Source organism: Sceloporus undulatus, chromosome 1, assembly GCF_019175285.1.
Source record: "Sceloporus undulatus isolate JIND9_A2432 ecotype Alabama chromosome 1, SceUnd_v1.1, whole genome shotgun sequence".
In the NCBI taxonomy this organism is placed as follows: domain Eukaryota; kingdom Metazoa; phylum Chordata; class Lepidosauria; order Squamata; family Phrynosomatidae; genus Sceloporus; species Sceloporus undulatus.
This window is the reverse complement of record NC_056522.1, coordinates 104,430,405-104,448,163: the sequence shown is the minus strand read 5'-3', so window position 1 is coordinate 104,448,163 and position 17,759 is coordinate 104,430,405. Positions and strand designations below refer to the sequence as shown.

The 17,759-nt window shown below is 42.3% G+C and overlaps 2 protein-coding genes across 3 annotated transcripts in view; one reads left to right on the top strand and one right to left on the bottom strand.

The window, feature by feature from the left end:
• Positions 1–17,759, bottom strand: part of MCM9 (minichromosome maintenance 9 homologous recombination repair factor) — a 40,657-nt gene that overhangs the window by 8,225 nt on the left and 14,673 nt on the right. The window contains exons 8-9 of one of the 2 annotated variants that reach the window (XM_042445723.1): positions 2,843–3,017; positions 771–973 (exon numbers count right to left, since the gene is read on the bottom strand). In XM_042445723.1, coding sequence (XP_042301657.1) covers positions 771–973; positions 2,843–3,017 — 378 coding nt within the window. Of the gene's footprint in view, positions 1–770; positions 974–2,842; positions 3,018–17,759 lie in introns of those variants that run through there. The other variant, XM_042445724.1, reaches the window with a different exon arrangement.
• On the top strand, positions 7,172–16,811 carry ASF1A (anti-silencing function 1A histone chaperone). The gene is made up of 4 exons (XM_042445725.1): positions 7,172–7,470; positions 10,507–10,622; positions 13,231–13,407; positions 16,423–16,811. Exons 1-4 carry the CDS (start codon positions 7,362–7,364, stop codon positions 16,633–16,635), a joined length of 615 nt encoding a protein of 204 aa, XP_042301659.1. The 5' UTR covers positions 7,172–7,361; the 3' UTR covers positions 16,636–16,811.

Sequence of the window (17,759 nt, the reverse complement as noted above, 5' to 3'; positions counted from 1 at the left end):
TTCCGGCCTCTTAGGATGCATGTGTCATTTAAACAGCACACTTCCAAAATGGCCCAAAGCAGCTTTATTTTGGCCTATCTGTTCGGGCCCACAGTCCATGAAAACTCATGCTACAAACGTCTTTCTCTCAGTCTCAAAGGTTCTACAAGATCTTTTTGTAAACTGATACAGACTAACATGGTTACATCTTTTTATATATTCTCCTTTGCTAAACTTTATCACTAATAGGCACTCTTTGTGACATCACCAGGGCATTTCCAGCAACTGTCCCTTAGAATCAGGTTTTAGCCCTAAAATCTCAGGGTATGGGATGGCACTATCCTGTCAACCCTAATGTCTGAAGAAGCTTTATTATATTTAAGAGAGGTCTTTGATATAACCTAAACCTAGTGAGAATTCAACAACCGTATTTTATCTTCTTGATTCTTCCTTCCCTCTTAATACAGCCTATTTTGCTGTAGCATGCCATGTGGCACTCTCAACCCTACACTCCATAATCTGATGTTTAGAGTCTTGACCACTCATTTCAATGATGTGCAATTGCTGGTGTGCTTTTTTCTTTCAAACTGGAGTCATTTTAAAATAGTAGTAGCCAAAATAAATGCTGAAATAAATAAAAACACAACAGATCTCCCTGGAGGGTTATCAGCTGTTACTCTTGATCACTTTTCAGTGTTGATAGCATGGAGTAATTTTGAGCTCAACAAGACATAGTTTAGTTGGCATACAGGGATCAATATATCGTACAGAATCAATATATAAGTCACTACCTTTATTTTCTAATATGAAGGAAGAAACAATGCGATCCCACTCTTCATTTCTTGCATCCAACAATACCAGGACAAGATCAAACCTGCTAAGAAGAGGACTTCCAAGTGCTATGTTCACTGAGACAGATTCATTGGGGTCATACTGGCCCTTGGGATTGGTTGCTGCCAAAATAGTGGTCCTCGTGTTCAGTTTGCACACTAAGCTAAAGAGAAAGGAGGCACACAGATGTTTTCACACATGCTTACAGAGTTTCAGCGTATAAACAAAACTGGTTATAATAAGAGTATCTGAGATCCAGTATACATTTTCCCACTTCCTTAATTTATTTGACCTTGACTGAAGCTTTGTTTTCAGAGCTCGAGAAGGGTGTTTTTGTTCAGGCACTCACAGCATAACCCCTTCTTCATTGCAGACAGCTAAACAGCTGTTCTAAATCTGATTTAGGAATAATCTATTTCGAGTTGGTGCCATCTTAGCTGTTACCTCATATCGAGCGGGAACAAGTGTAGCACCAATAATCTTAGCTTTCATATCAGTAGTACATAACATGGGAAAAGTATTTTGACTCTTAGCCAGAAACAACAGAGATTCAAAAAAGAAATCAATGTTGACTCCACTCCACATAATGCCTTAAAGATTTCTAAATATGGAAGCAAAAAGGTTGGAGCCCCAGAATACATACTTGGAATGGAAGAAGGGTCTAAAATTCCATCTGCAACACTAAACAACTGTTTCATTGCTCTCCTGACTAAAAATGGGGTTTTCTCCCTTTTCACTCAAGATAACATCCAATAATGGTCATTTTAAGGATGTGTTTATGTTCAGTCTTACACTGGTACAAAAAGCATTATTGTAAGCATAAGGTCAGTGGCATCACTAGGGGTGTGGGGTGTGTGGACCAGGTGACACAACCAGAGGAGGTGACACCTGGTGGGGTGATCACTCACTGAGCACCTCAAGACCACAACGGTCACTCCCTTCTGTCAGCTAGGGCATTTGTCTGCTATGGCCATTAGTGGGGTGGGTGTGGAGTGCTGCTGTTGCTGCCCACCAGCCCCTCATGGTCCTGGCAGGGCTGGGAAAGGGAGGCAGTGATGGCCATGGACTCTTCCCCTTCCCCAGAAGGAAGCACAGGGCAGTGGGAGGGGAGGGAGCTAGTAGGGTAGAAACCACTACCCAGAAATTGCCTCCTTAGGTAATTGAAAGGTTGTTACAGTATGTTACTCCCTCCTGACATTTTCTCCCCCCCCCCCCAGTCCTGAATGCATTTGTGCATACTCAGAGGAGGAAAGGAGTCGCATTCAGGCAGAAGACATACAGAGAAAGACAGAGAGAGCCATAATTACTCTGTGTATGAGTGGAGAATGAGAATAGGTGACCATGTTATGTGTTGCTTTTTATGAATGAAGCAGGACTTGGAGGTATTAACAGGGATTTCTGAGAATTGTAATCCAAAGAAGTAATTTCCCTTCAGCTGTGAAATAATGGTCCAATCCACACTGCAGAAATAATCCAGTTTGACACTGCTTTAATGCTAGGGGATTCTGGGAATTGTAGTTTTGTGAGACATTTAGCCTTCTCTGTCAGAGACCGCTGGACCCACAATAAATTATAACTCCCAGGATTCCCTAGCACTGAACCAAGGCAGTTAAAGTGGTGTCAAACTGGATTATTTCTCCAGTGTGGATTGGACCAATGAATACTTTTTTATGTTGGCCTGCATATCCTACTGTTAATCCAAACTATTAGTTCAAACTCATGGGATTCCCCTCCATCTATTGTTGTTGTGTGCCTTCAAGTCATTTCTGCCTTATAGAGACCCAAAGAGGAACCTGTTTGTCTAATTCTATGCTTTTTGATGTGTGCTGCTTACCACACAGCACCCCCCCCCCAATCTTCTATTTCATTATCAAAATGAGAAAGAGGGTGGGTTGTAGTGTCTCTATTATGTGAGAGTCTAAGCTGCCACAGTACACCACACTGGCTCTTATATAGTGCAAGTGTTAGGAGATAAAAGTGAAAAGGGGCACAGATGTTAATTCATCCAACATACTAAAAAACAAATACCTACCCAGCCTTTGCCACACTGATTGTTTGCTGCTCCATTGCTTCATGAATACTGGTTCTGTCATGTTCCTTGATGCTGTTAAACTCATCAATACAACAAAGGCCACCATCCGCCAGCACCAGAGCTCCAGCCTCCAAATTCCATTCTCCAGAGTCTTTCACAGCAGTGACTGTCAAACCTTCAGGGGGGAAAATGTTTCTTGTAGTAACAGTTTTTTTTAAAGAGGGTGTTGAGTTCAGGCTCAGAGTTCCCTATGAGTAAGACTTGCTAAAGACCCTTTCAATTAAGGTGCTATATTCCATTTCAACTAGCCAGGGCTCCGTCCTGTGGACTCCTGCGTTGGTTGTTTGGCAGGGCACTAAAGTAATTCTTCGGCTAAGAATTTTAAATATCCCTCCCTAAACTGGAAGCCCCAGGATTCCACAGGAAATTGGCATGGTACTTAAAGCGGAATCATGTACTGTACTATAAAGTGCTATACAGTGGGCTTTTTAAATTCCAAAAAGCGAACCTTGATTTTGCCATTTCATATGTGAAGTTATTTTATTACACCATTGTATATAATGGAACTTGAGCATTCACGGATTTTAACATCCACAGGGGTCCTGGAACCAAACCTCACCAGATACCATAGGCTCACTGTATTTGCATATCTCTGCAAACTGCAAGCTGCTGAAAGAGAAATTGCCAAAGCAAAACAGAAACTATAGTTTTCTGTGGGGTTTTCAGGCCATGTGGCCATGTTCTAGAAGAGTTTAAGTGTTGGGCTATGACTCTGGAGACCAAGGTTCAGTTCCCAACTCAGCCATGGAAACCCACTGGGTGACCTTGGGCGAGTCACACTTTCTCAGTCCCAGGAAACCCTGTGATAGGAAACCCTGCCTTAGGCTTGCCATAAATTGGAAATAACTTGAAGGCACACAACAACATCACACAGTAACATCTTAGTCACATACATGCAAGAGACAATATTAAAAAAATACAAATAGAGGGAGAATGCAGTAGGATAGCATGAACAATGGGAAGATTGGCATGAAAGGAAAACGTTTCTTTTATGAGGCAGGTAGCAATAGCAATAGCAAGTACATTTCTATACCGCTTATCATTGCACTTAAGCACTCCCTAAGCGGTTTACAAAGTGTAAGCTAATTGCCCCAACAATCTGGGTACTCATTTTAGCAACCTCCTTGGAAGGATGCAAGCCTGAGTTGAGCTTGAGCCCTTTGGCTGGTATTGAACTTGCAGCCTTATGGTTAGTGAGTGAGTGGCTGCAGTACAGGCCCTGAACTTTCAACTAAAAGGCAATAGTTGAGAGCCAGTGTGGTGTAGTGGTTTGAGTGTTGGACTAGAAGCCAAAATGACCAAAGTGAGGCTATCTAACTTTGGACATGAATCACAGAGTTGGAAGAGACCACAAAAGTCTATTATCATTATTATCATCTTATTTATTTATATCTCGCCTTCCTTCTGGTACAGAGACTCATGGCGGCTAACAAAATTTAAAAGAGTCCAAGTTAAAACAGTACAAAGCATTAAAAGTCCATCCCCCCTGCCATGCAAGAATACTCAATCAAAGTACTCCCAACAGCTGCTCATCCAGCCTCTGTTTAAAAACTCCAAAGGAGATTCCACCACGTTACAAGGCAGCATATTTCACTGTCAAAAGAGCTCTTACCATCAGGAAGTTCTTCCTAATGTTGAGAAGGAATCTCTTTCCCTGTAGCTTAAACCCATTACTCTAAGTCCTAGCAGAAAACAAACCTGCTCCTCCTTCCATATGACATCTTTCAAATATTTAAAGATGGATGTCATGACACCCCTTAACCTTCTCTCCAGGACATGAGATAATTTGATTCATTAGAAAAGACTGTACTGCTCAGTAAGTGGAAATCAGTTGGAAAAGAAGACCCTACTACAGGTGGATCGAGTAATTCAAGGTAGTCCCAGCTGTAAATCTGCAACACCTGAGCATCTGGTCCTAGAAGTCTCTCATTCAGAGGGGCACCATAAGTTGAAGCCAACTTTAAGGTAATTAACAACAACAATCGTACTTTGGACACATCTTGAGATGAGATGCCTCATGAGGAACAGTCATACTTAGTAAAGAGAAAGAAATAAAAAAAGTTGGATGCAAAAGTTTGAGATGTGGTCTTCCTCTTCCCTCCACCTTTCCCAGCAGCATTGGTCCAAACCACACTGCAGAAACAATCCACTTTGTGACTGCTTTAACTGCCTTGGCTCAGTGCTAGGGAATTCTGAAACTAGTTCTGTGAGAAATTTGGCCTTCTCTGTCAGAGACCGCTGGTTGCAGAATAAACTACAGTTCCCAGAATTCCCTAGCATTGAGCATGTGCAGCTAAAGCAGTCTCAAACTGGATTATTCCTGCAGTTTAGGACAAACAGCTGAGATACCCTGCAGAAATAATCCAGTTTGGGACCGTTTTAACTGCCCTGGTTCTGTGGTAGGGAATCCTGGGAACTGAAATGCATTGTGGACATGGCTAAAAGTCTCACAAACACTACAGTTCCCAGGATTCCCAAATAGCACTGAACCAGGGCAGTTAAAGTGGTCTCAAAGTGGATTATTCCTGCATAGGGGCATCCTTAAGGTTGGTGTCACCCGGTGCAGCAACTCATGGTGTCACCCTCCCCTTGACCTCCTCCCATTTCACACCATACAGGATCCTGTTTTTCATGCATGATAAACTCCCATGATTCTCTAACGCCAATAGGTGAGACATAAACAACGAGCAAAATTAAAATTATACATCTTCAATCTGAACGTATTTACAACATATACATAGTAAAGATTTGGTTAAAATGTGATATATAAAAGAAAATCTAAAAAGAAACTTTAAAAATCATTTTTTAAATTAAAATTTTGAAATTTTAATTAATTTTTTAAACTTAATTTTAAAAATGTGAACATTTAAATTTTTAACATTAAAAATTTAAAATTTAAGGTCTGAAAATTTAAAATTTTGATTTAAAATTTTAACATTTTGAAATTTAAAATTTGAAAATTGGGGGTAGGGTCTGTCTCTGCTTCCTCATCTCCCACTGGGCTTCACCCCTGCTCCCACCATATCTTAACAGCCTTTCCAAGGGAAACAGATGAATGCCACCCAGCCTGGTTGTGCCAAAATACAGACGCCCGAGGAACAGTGGTGCCACTTGGTGGCCCCCTAGTGACTGGCGCCACTGTAAATCCTGCAGTGTGTTGTTGTTCTTAAAGGTAGAGCCCTGGTGGCGCAGTGGTTAAATGCCTGTACTACCATAAGGTTGTGAGTTCAATACCAGCCAAGGGCTCAGGACTGACTCAGGCTTGCATCCTCCTGTGGTGGCTAAAATGAGTACCCAGATTGTTGGGGACCATTAGCTTACACACTGTAAACCATTCAGGGAGTGCTTAGTTCACTGATAAGCGGCATAAACATGTGTTTGCTATTGCTATCAAGGCATTCCCTGTTGACAAGGTTGTCAAGTCATGTCCGACTCTAAGGGGCAGCACTCATCTCTGTTACTAAGCTGAGGAGCCAGTGTTGTCAGAGACTCCTCTGTGATCATGTGGCCATAATGATTGCACAGAACGCTTCCCACCGGAGTGGCACCTATTTATCCACTTGCATTTGCATGCTTCCGAACAGCTAGGTTGGCAGAGGCTGGGACTAGTGATGGGGGCTCACCTCACTTGGGCCAACCAACTTTGGAGCTCATCCTTTTATATTTGTGTGTTTGATAATTCACTGATTTGATTAATATGTCCTCTCTAGGCATATCTGGTTCCTCCAGTGCAACTCTATAGTCAACTTGAACTAAAAGTTGCACTGAAAGCCCTAGAGATTCCTAGAGAGGACACTCCACTAGGCCTTTGTAGCTCCTCCAGTGCAGTTCTAGGGTCAGTGTCTGTCAGACGTTGACCACAGAGTTGCACTGGAGGACCTGGAGATTCCTAGAGAGGTCTCCTCTTAGGTAAAAACATGCTGGTTTTGTTATTTGTGGCTTTTCCATATCCAGGGGGGTCTTGTGCCCCTGACCCCAGCGAATATGGAGGGACAAGTGTACACTCTTAAAATGGGGTAAGGTCGCTTTAAGTCACAGAACCATAGAGTCGGAGGAGAGAGGCCACCAGGGGCCTCCAGTCCAACCATGCAGGAAATCACCACCGACGCTCCCGCTGCATTCTGGGAGTCGTTCAATGAGAGAGCTCCTAAACCCCCTGAACTACAAAACCCACAATGCAAAGGGAGGCAGAGCGCAGCATTTAAAGAGACCTCAGCCCCGCTGTGTAAAGAGTATTCAAGCCACAAGCTCCAGAGCCGGCGCCTTAGGGCCACCGTACCCCGGCTGTCGTCCCAGGCGATAAAGGCGGGCCTTGGCTGGCAGAAGAAGGAGGAGAAGGCTCTGCTCCAGCAGGTGGAGCCCCTCTTGCTGGGCCGCAGGGAGGAGGCAGCCATTGCCCGAATGGGAGGCTGAAGGGGAGGCAGGGAGGCCGCCGCCGCCGCCGTGCTTTGGGTCCCCGATGGCCAAGGTGCAGGTGAACAACGTGGTGGTGCTGGACAACCCCTCGCCCTTCTACAACCCCTTCCAGTTCGAGATCACCTTCGAGTGCATAGAGGACCTCTCCGAAGGTAAGGCCGCCCAGGAGGAGGCGCCAGGCAGGCAGGCAAAGGATGCAGACACACTGCAGAATTAACCCGGTTTGGCAGCGCTTTAACTGCTCTGGGCCCCACAACAAACTCCAACTCCCAGAATTCCATAGCAAAGAACCAGACAGAGTTAAGACGCTTCCAAACCGGGTTATCTCTCCAGTGTGGCTGCAGCCTGGGTGAGAAGCACGGGTTTCAATCTTTCTGTGAGAGTGTCCTCCATTTTTCTTGACGCCTCCATTTGGAGCCTGACTAAGAAGCATGCATTTATATTTGCGCTTATGTGGGTGCTTTTAGCTTTCATTTGGCCATTTTGAGCATGACTGAGGAGCATGAGCTTTTATTTCTGAGTGCTTCTAGCTTTAATGTTGCATTGTCCTACATTTTGAGCACGACTGAGGAGCATGGGTTCGTATTTACAGTCATTTCTGTTTGCTTTTATAATGTCCTACATTGGAGGTTTTCCCCCCTTGAAGGTCCTCCATTTTGTGGTGCCTGGTCCTCCTTGGAGGTTATTAGGACAGGATATGGTCATCCTGACGGTCAGGTGTCCTCACAGAATGGAGGACCTCCAAGGGAAAGCTAAATACACTATATATAATACATATACATTCTTGTGTCTGGTTTTTATATACATATATATATTATATGCATATATATATGTGTGTGTGTGTGTGTGAGATATGTCTGTGTATGTGTGTGTGTGTATACACACACACACAGCACTCAGAAGAGTGTAAACTTCATGTTCCTCAGTCAGGCTCAAAATGGAGGAGGACCTTTTGGGATTCCTCCTGGACAGGAGGAGGCTGAAATGGAGGACGTGTCCTGGAAAAGGAGGACGTGCCTGGTCACCCCCCAAAAAGGGCGGGAAAAGGGGGTGCCTGGGAGCCCGCCGGCGGGAAAGGGAGGGCAGGGCCCAAGTTGGGAGGAAGGCGCTTGTCTGGGGCAAGGGATGGGAGCAGCCATGTTGGAGGGAGAGGGAAGGGGCTCCCCAGGGGAGCAGAAAGCAGCCCAAAAAGGGGGTGCTCCCCTAAAAGGGTGGGATTGTTGCTCGGAAAGAGGGAGCAGGGGCAAGCTGAGTTTCCTTCCCCCTCCTCTCCTGCAAAGAAGTCTGTTATCTGGAGCAATTCATGGGCAGAAACAGGCTGCCTTTCTTTTCCAAATCACTCTCTCATATAATCTCTGTGTGTGTGTGAGAGAGAGTGATATTTAAGAGAGATACACACACACACACACACACACACACATTTGGAAAAGAAAGGCAGCCTGTTTCTGCCAATGAATTGCTCTCATATATATATATGTATATGTCTGTCTGTCTGTCTGTCTCATATACAGTGTGTGTGTGTGTACAGTGTTTCTATGTCTATATGAGAGATATAACTGATAGTGCTTTGGGGGGAAAAAGGCAGCCTATTTATGACAAGAATTGCTCATCTCTCTCACATATATATATATAATACAGCAGCCCCTCTGTTTTCATGGGTGATCCATTCAAGATCCCCCCATGAAAATGGAAAATTGCTGGTGTCAAGCCCCATTGGCTTGAATGGCAGCGCAGGCACCCATGGATGTGTGCCCCATTTTGTCCCCTTCCATTTACTGCCTGCAAAGTCCACGAAAACGAAGGGGCGACGGCATATATATAATATATGTAATAATAGTTTGAAAAAGAAAGGCAACCTGTTTCTACTAAGAATGCTCTGGATACACACACACTGTAACATACACACACAGACAGAGTGGTCCCTCCACATTTGCTGGGGTTAGTGGTGAAGAACCCCCAGAATGTGGGAAAACCACAAATAAAAAAGCCACTATTCCTTTTACGTAAGAGAACACCTCTCTAGGAATCTCCAGGTCCTCCAGTGCAACTTTATGGTCAGCGTCTGCCAGAGGTTGACCACAGAATCATGCTGGAGGACCTACAAATGCTTAGAAGTTGTTTTCTCTAGGAGCTTCTAGGTTCTTCAGCACAACTCTGTGGCCATCTTCTGTCAGAGTTGCGCTGGAGGACTTGGAGGTTCTTAGAGAGAACATATTAATCAAATCCACAAAAGTCAGAAGCCGCAAATGTGGAGGGCCAACTGTAATCTCGCCCTCTTCAGGGTTATCCATGTTGGCCATACAGCAAAGTACAGTTAGCATCCCAACAGTTATACCTTTTTGGGGCCAACCAGAAGGCGCAAAATTCAGTCCTCTGTGCCTAACAAAGGAGCTTGTCACTTCACAAAGGAGAGAGACAACCTGGGTTGCATCCACAGAGCAAGAATAATCCATTCTGACACCACTTTAAATTGATATGTGTTTTAACTGTTGTTCATTCATTGTTGTTGTCCCCTGCCTCGAGCCATAAGGAGTGATAGGTAAGAACAACAACAACAACAACGCCATGGGGCAGTGCTATGGAATTCTGGCAGTTGTAATGTATTGTGGCACCAGAGCTCTTTGGCAGAGAAGGTTAAATGTATCACAAAACTACAGTTTCTAGAATTCTATAGCACTCAGTCATGGTTCTTAAACTGGTATAAAACCATATTATTTCTGCAATGTGGATCCAGCCTTGGATTTCAAGGTGCATTTCTTTTTGTTTTGCTAATGGAACTTAATTGTGTGGTTTTTGATTAGGGCTGACCCACAATGTCCGGTGTCATCTTTGAGTGTTTCTCCTCGCCAGGTGGAACAGTTGAGGAATCAAACTAAATAATTCTGTATAAGGCTCCATTTTCCGTTAGTGACACCAATTTTAAGGGATTAGTACAGCTAATAATAAATGCAGATCCCTCAAAATTAAGTGGTGTAGAAACCTTGGAAGTAAACAAGTGATTTTTAACACTTGCACTCAGATAAGGATGGTTACAATCTCAAGTTCTTTTTCTTCTCTCTGTGTTAAAGACCACAATTTCAGGAATTGGAAGAAATAGCGGTAAAAGTAATTCTTATCTTTGTGTGGCTTCATGTGCAATAGAAGTAGTTTATGCTGCTTCATTTAAAACTTTTTGTCTTCTAACGTAGATTTGGAGTGGAAAATTATCTATGTGGGCTCAGCTGAAAGTGAGGAATACGATCAAGTTTTAGATTCAGTTTTGGTGGGCCCTGTACCTGCAGGAAGGCATATGTTTGTATTTCAGGTAAGTTTTGTTTTTATACATTTTGGCGATGCCGCAGAATTAATGTTAGCTGGGTACCTTTCTTTCTAAATGCTAATTTTAAATTGAGAGCATGTGGATGAGTGCAAGTCTGGATACCAATTATTTATTATAACTTATTCTTTATTATAATAGTAAGTAGTCTCTCCCCACATAGAGAGTTGCTGAAGGTTTTGGGAGGGGCCTGTTCTGTGTGTCACCAATACCTGATTGCAATTGTTAAACAAGCAGAACAAGGCAACCTTGGTAGTGGTGCCTAGGCTCTAGGGTCCAAGGTAGGCGGCATGTGGCCTTCCAGATGTTCACTGGCTGCAACTGTCCAGCTGTCCTAGCCAACATAGCCAGTGGTGAGGGGAGGTGCAGCTCAGGAACATCTGGGCAGCCAACCCTGTCTAGAGTTTAGGACTTATTCTCCAGTGACCCTTGCTTTTCAACCGAATGGTTTGCAGATAAAGCCTTGTCAAACATGCATTTAATGTTGTTTAACCACTTTGTTAAAAGTGGATGGGCGGGGGCGGCTATGAAGGAACTAGAAAATATCCTGAAATGCAAAGATAACACAACTGTGTGCAAATGTTAGAATTCTACAAGTCACTGTATTCTCTGTTATCATGTATGGATGTGAGAGCTGGACAGTTAAGAAACAAGATAGGAAGAAAATCAATGCATTTGAGATGTGATGCTGGAGAAGTGTGCTGAAGATCCCGTGGATGGCAAAAAAGACAAACAAATGGGTGCAATAGCAGATCAAGCCAAAATCTCCTTGGAAGCCAAAATGGCAAAACTTAGGCTGTTGTATTTTGGACACATCATGAGAAGAGAGGACTCATTTAAAAAAAATAATGCTGGGAAAGGTGGAGGGAAGTAGAAAGCGAGGAAGACCACATGCTAGATCAGTACAGTACTGTATTAAGGAGGTCGTAGGTATGAATTTGCAGGAACTAAGCAGAGCAGTGGAAGACAGTGAGTCTTGGAGATGTTTCAACTACAAAGTTGCCATGGGTCAAGATCTCCTTGAAGATAATTAACAACAACAACCACTTTGTTTACTTTTTTTGTTATTATGTTGGTTTTAGTCACTGTGGCTTAGTTCTTAATTGGCTGATATGTTTTTGGTAATTCCATATTTTTCCTCTGAGCCATATTGAGGAACCTGTTGGTCCCCAAATGGACAGAGATCTTGGAAGCTAAGTAAGGTCACATGAAGGTCTACTCCAGGGGTAGGCAACCTGCGGCCTGGCGGGCCGATGCCGGCCCAGCGAGGCCTGGGACCGGCCACAAGCCGGGGTCCTGAGCCGCCGATTGCTGCCGGGGCTTTGGGGGCATTGTCTATAAAGCCTCAAAACATGCATTTATAGTACATTTTTAAAAAATCAGCAATTTTTTTTTGCGTGCCCCTTTTTTTTTAAAAAAAGTGTCTTCCATTTGAAAATTTTGTCCTACATTTGTCCCTGTTTTATTTATATATTTAATTTTTTTTAAAAAAAAATATTTAATTAATTTTTTTTGCTTCGGCCCCCCCAGTTGTCTGAGGGACAGCAACCCGGCCCCTGGCTCAAAAAGATTGCCTATCCCTGGTCTACTCTCTCACACACACAATATTACATATATATATAAATAATGAGAAAATTTAATTTCTCTTGCACTGGTTCTAAGATAGAGACATAATTTTTAAAAGACACAAACAAACACATAACACCACCATAGGAAAGACAGGCCACTATTGAAGATGTGTGTACTATTTTGAGCCTTTATCCAGTGGCTAGTCCTACCTGAGCAGATCCATTGAATGGATTGCTGAACATCATATATTACCTCCATTTATTCAGTGGGTATGCACTAGTTAAGACTACTAAATCTACAGTGCTATATAAAACATAATAATAATAATAATAGTAATTGGGCCTGTACTTAGATCTTTTCATTCAATAAGCCATTGCCTATTTTCATAGGAATCATCTACTCAGAGGTTCCCCACCTGGGATGCCCACACCCCCAGGGGGTGCGAGATTGAATTTCAGCATGTGTGACAAAGACTGGCTTGTGTCCTTGGAATCATGAGTTATTGCTCATTTTATTCTTGAATAAATTAGAATCTAATTGCTCAGTTTAGATATGCACTGAGTTAAAAGCTTAGCTTTTTCTAAGTTGTTTGTTCACCAGCAATATTGTACGTTCTTCAATTTATGGTTCAAAAATTATAAATTGAGACTTTAATCTTCAAATGTGTTATTAGCTTTGCAGGGGGCGTGGGGCATAGAAAGGGTTGGGAACCACTGATCTAGCCATTGCCTATTTTTAGAGGATACCTGTACTGGAATGGATAGTCCCAGTATGTGTGAGTGCTTTAAACTGTTGTATAAAAATTGCTATTTGAATAACTTGCCGTGATACTACATTTCTGTATCTTAAAATTTGTAGGCCTTGTGATGGGTGGGTTCAGGCAGTTTATCTAAGGGGAAACAAATCATTGGTGATTTAAAATGCTTCCACATTTTTCAAGATGTGAATCTCTTTATTCACTTAAATAGTTAAGTACTATCAGGTGGGAAGTTTCTAACATTTTTTCCCTTTTTTCTTTTGGCTGCAGGCAGATGCTCCTAATCCAGGACTTATTCCTGATGCAGATGCTGTAGGAGTCACAGTTGTGTTAATCACCTGCACCTATAGAGGTCAAGAATTTATTAGAGTTGGCTATTATGTAAACAATGAATATACGGAAACAGAACTGAGAGAGAATCCTCCAGTAAAGCCAGACTTTTCTAAGGTAGGATATGCATGTCTTTAATTCTGCAACGTCTTTTAAGTTCAATTTAAATAAAAGGGAATTGAAACCAAAGAGCAAGCCAGACATTTAAATCAATATATATGACTTGTATTGGAAATTGAAAAATAATGAGTTTCTCAAATTGGACTTATCTTGGGTTATCAGCAGTAGCGTCAGCCCTCTGTGTCCATGGATTTTTTATCCACGGCTTGAAAATATTTTTAAAAGATAAAAATTCCCAAAAGCAAACCCTGATTTTACCATTTGATATAAGGGACACCTTTTTACTGCACCATTGTATTTAATGGGACTTGAGCATCCATGGATTTTGGCATCCAGGGGGGCTACTGGAATGAAACCCCAGCAGATACGAAGGGCCCACTGTATATTGTACAGACCTTTTTAAAAGTAATCAGTTACTGTGACAATTTATTCCTATATATGGAGGTCTTAAGAGAAAGTAGATGCAGATTTGCAGGTGTTTTTAGAGTTCTAATAGGGATTTTTGACTCGTACGTTTGTTACTATGTTTTAAAAGCAAAGCAAACCTTGAGGAAATGTGCTTTTCTGTATCCCAGCAGTAGATCTGTTTGTGGAAGAACTTGTTAACCTGGTTCTGAGGTTTACACATTTCTGGGGTGAATGTATGCTCAGAGACCCTCTAATACGAGATGCATTTCTACCTGACTGAGCTAGATTTGTGGGGTTTATTTCACCTTTTAGTTATAACCTAGAAGCCTGCTCATCCATAATTAGTTAGCCCCCCACATATGTGGGAGTTAGGGGCATAACCCCCTACCTCACAAAAGTGAAAAAACTGTGACAGTAAATAAATAGAAATAAAAATTGCGAGTAGTTAGCTTCTGATGGACATTGACCATAGATTCCTGCCAGACGACCTAGAGATTTCCTAGAGATAACATATTACAGTGTTATTCAAGGAATGGCACACGCATGCACAGCACTTGCACCTCTGCGCCGCTGCTTGCAGAAACCCCATTATCCTAAATGGGACTCGAGCATAGGCGGAACTTGCCTTATGTGGCGGGGTCCAGAATGGATCCCTGTGCAAGGAAAGGGACCACTGTACTGTAATCAAATCTGTGAATCATCAAATGGGCAAAAAGGGAAACCTGCAAATATGGAGGGATGACTGTATATTCACATATATTGGAGAAATCACGGCTTACTTGCTGCTAAGACATTTAGCCACACAGTTTGTTTTTTGTCCTGTAAGCCAGTATGTTATTTTGCTGGCATGTCGTAGCTAAAATGTTATCTATATTCCAGTAGCACAACCCCTGTTCAGTTTCAGATGAAGTCTAAGAATATATCAAATCAACACTGGAATGTATGCATAAGTGCTACCGAATGTATTATGTAACATCTTTTCCTTGAAGAAAGAACATAGCTCATCACTCCAAATCTTACTTTGCTTTATGTTTAAGTGGAAATTAAAGAAAATAATGAGATGCAGGTCTGTATTATTCGGAAATATAACTAAGGGCAGCTGTAGTAAAAGGGTTGTTTCTTTCCTCACACCCCCCGAGTTTTGCTATACTATTTCAGCTGGCATAACAAAATTGTCCAGATCTGTTACAACAATTAAGCCTCCCTATTTTTAAATTTACTTGTGTTTGCTTTAGGCAAGAGTGCATTATCTGTATGGTCTTATTTCATTCAAAATAATGTATATTGATTCTTACAATAGTAGCACTGATCTACAAAAAGTTTGCAAATTGATAAAATACAGCTAGTTTAAATTTTAAATTTAAAGCAAACATTAAAATTTAGATTGTGTGATGAAATATCCAATTTGCATCTAGCTCTTAACATGCTTATGAAACATTAGATCAGTTTTGGAAATATTAATGCCTTTATGGCCATTCTTTGAGACACTAAGGTCAGGTTAAGGTCCAACAGGGCTCTTTCAGCATTAATTTTAACTACTGAGCTACATTTTACAGTGGAATACCAGTTTATTTAATTTTAGAGTATGAAGATCTGAGCCACAAACTACAGTTGCCAGGGGCAATGAATGGAAAATCTGGATCATGGTGTGAAAAATTAAGGGGCCAGGGAGAAGGGATGGTGTGTTATAGTGAGGTGGGGGGTCACTTTCTATGCAGGGAGAATAATATGTGAGGAGGTACATGCTGGCCATGGGTGAGGGTGAAGCTGGTGATAGTTGGAGCCTTATCTTTCACACATATTTGTACAAGTTGTCATTTACTGGTTAAGGGGAAGAATTAACCTATTCAGAATTTACTTGCTTGTGATATTTAAAATGTTGTAATATTTTTCCAACATCTGCTCTTCTATAGTGAGAACACTAGTCAAAATCTAAGCTGACACTAATGGTAGTGGTTGGGTTTTGTGTCCCTTTTCCTTGGCAGCTTTCTTTGGTACTGCAAACCTGCTTCATAGAGTTTTTTGGTCCTTTGGGGCAGATTTTGAGGGTGTATGGCTGGAGGGAGAGGGCCTGTACTCCTGACTGCCTACACTGACATAACAAGCTCTGGCAAGCACCATGGCAGCCACTAAGCAGCACAACATTCCAGCATGGGTATACAACTGTGATGGACCTCAAGGCCAGTTTTCTGCCTCTGAGGCCCTATGGGAAGCATATGGACTGCCAAAAGTGCCACATATCCCCTAAAGTGCACTGCTAGTTTTTTGGGGGGTGGGTGGGAGGGGAGGGGAGGGGGCATGCTGAATAGTGCAGGTGGCTCTTGTAACCTGTTTAAAAGTTGAGTTGCTGCACTTGGGAGTTTCTAGCACAAGCAATTTACCAGCTCTTTGGGCCAGAAAAGGGGGAGTTTGAAGGGGTCACGGGCCAGAAGAGCTGTCTTGGGGGTGTCATATGGTCCAGGAGCCACAATTCACCCATTCCTGTTCTAGAGCAGTAGCAGCTTCATTATTCTCTCTCCTGTATTTAAATTTTGAAGGTCTGTCTCAGGAATCTTGAATACCTGATATAGTTCCTAAATGTTCATTAACCCCTTTGTTTTCCAGCTCCAAAGGAATATTTTGGCATCTAATCCCAGAGTCACAAGATTCCACATTAACTGGGAAGATAACACTGAAAAACTGACAGATGCAGAAAGTAGCAACCCAAACCTTCAATCACTTCTTTCTACGGACGCACTGCCTTCTGCTTCAAAAGGGTGGTCAACATCGGAAAATTCATTAAATGTCATGTTAGAATCTCATATGGACTGCATGTGACCTTCTGCCCTTCAACGCTCTGTATGTTTGAGCTGTAGATACACACAAGACACAACTATCACCTTGTACCTATTCCCTTGGAACTTATGAATTCAACAAAACTCCCCACATTCTGTAGAAAGTTTATAAGGAAAAAGTATTTGAGTGGCTGTATAAATAAAACTATTTTTAAATAACCCTGAGGCTTTGTTGTTAAAACATATGACATGTATGCTTTTCTCACCTGGTAAATAAGTATGGGTGGAGGCAAGAGAAAAATTTAACTTTGCCTGTAGGTACAATCAGTCTTTTCATGTACATTTGCAAAACAGCCACAATAGCTTCTGTGTGGGAAGGCAGGTATAGACTGTATGTACAGCTTAACTGCCACTTTTAATTGCTAACACTGCAGCTGCGTACAAGCTTTGATTGTAGACTGTGCAACATAATGGCCCAGTCTGCTTTACACTAAGCACTGCCAATTGCAGCAACTAGTTTGCAGGTGTGACAAAGAAGCTTTACCAAAGTCTCTCAAAATGTAAAGCAACATCCCATTAGCTTGGAGGAATGATCTCAGACTGGTGCTTGTATCTGCTTCTTGAGCTCCTGGTTAGCATAGCTTGTATACTAGCAGCCATGAAGCATGGCTTGGCATCTAAGCTGCCCTGCATTGATTTCACTTACTTTTCAAATGCAGCAGCTTCTTAAAAGAGAAAGTAACTTGCTAGTGGTGCTTCACAACCCAACAGGATGTGAGCCTGAATGGTGGATCATCAAGGTGGCAAGGTGCTAGCCTGTTCCAATGGGTAAAGAAGGGAGTGCCTGTTCCAGCATGGTATCTTCAAAGGAGCATGGATAGGTGAATCATGCGTTCCACTACCCCTCCCAATTCAGAGTGTACGTCAACATTGTCTCTTGTCTCTAGTGAATGGCAGGCTATAAGAGTGCTATCTTAGAACGCTACTGTTAAATCCAAATGTTTGAGACTTCCTTACCCTGTATGGTTGGGTGAAAGGTGAGAAATAGAACCTAAACAAGAGAAATGGGGGCATCTGCATTTTAAACAGGGCATTAAATCATGAGACCTTCCAAATGTTGCTGTTCTACAACTCCCAGCATCCCTCAACATTGGTTATGCTGGCTAG

Bases quoted from the DNA above. Each gene is read 5' to 3' on its own strand.
- ASF1A (XM_042445725.1), top strand. From the start codon at position 7,362: ATGGCCAAGGTGCAGGTGAACAACGTGGTGGTGCTGGACAACCCCTCG. The intron at 7,471-10,506 runs GTAAGGCCGCCC...CTTCTAACGTAG, and splicing joins CATAGAGGACCTCTCCGAAG to ATTTGGAGTGGAAAATTATC. The intron at 10,623-13,230 runs GTAAGTTTTGTT...TTTTGGCTGCAG, and splicing joins GGCATATGTTTGTATTTCAG to GCAGATGCTCCTAATCCAGG.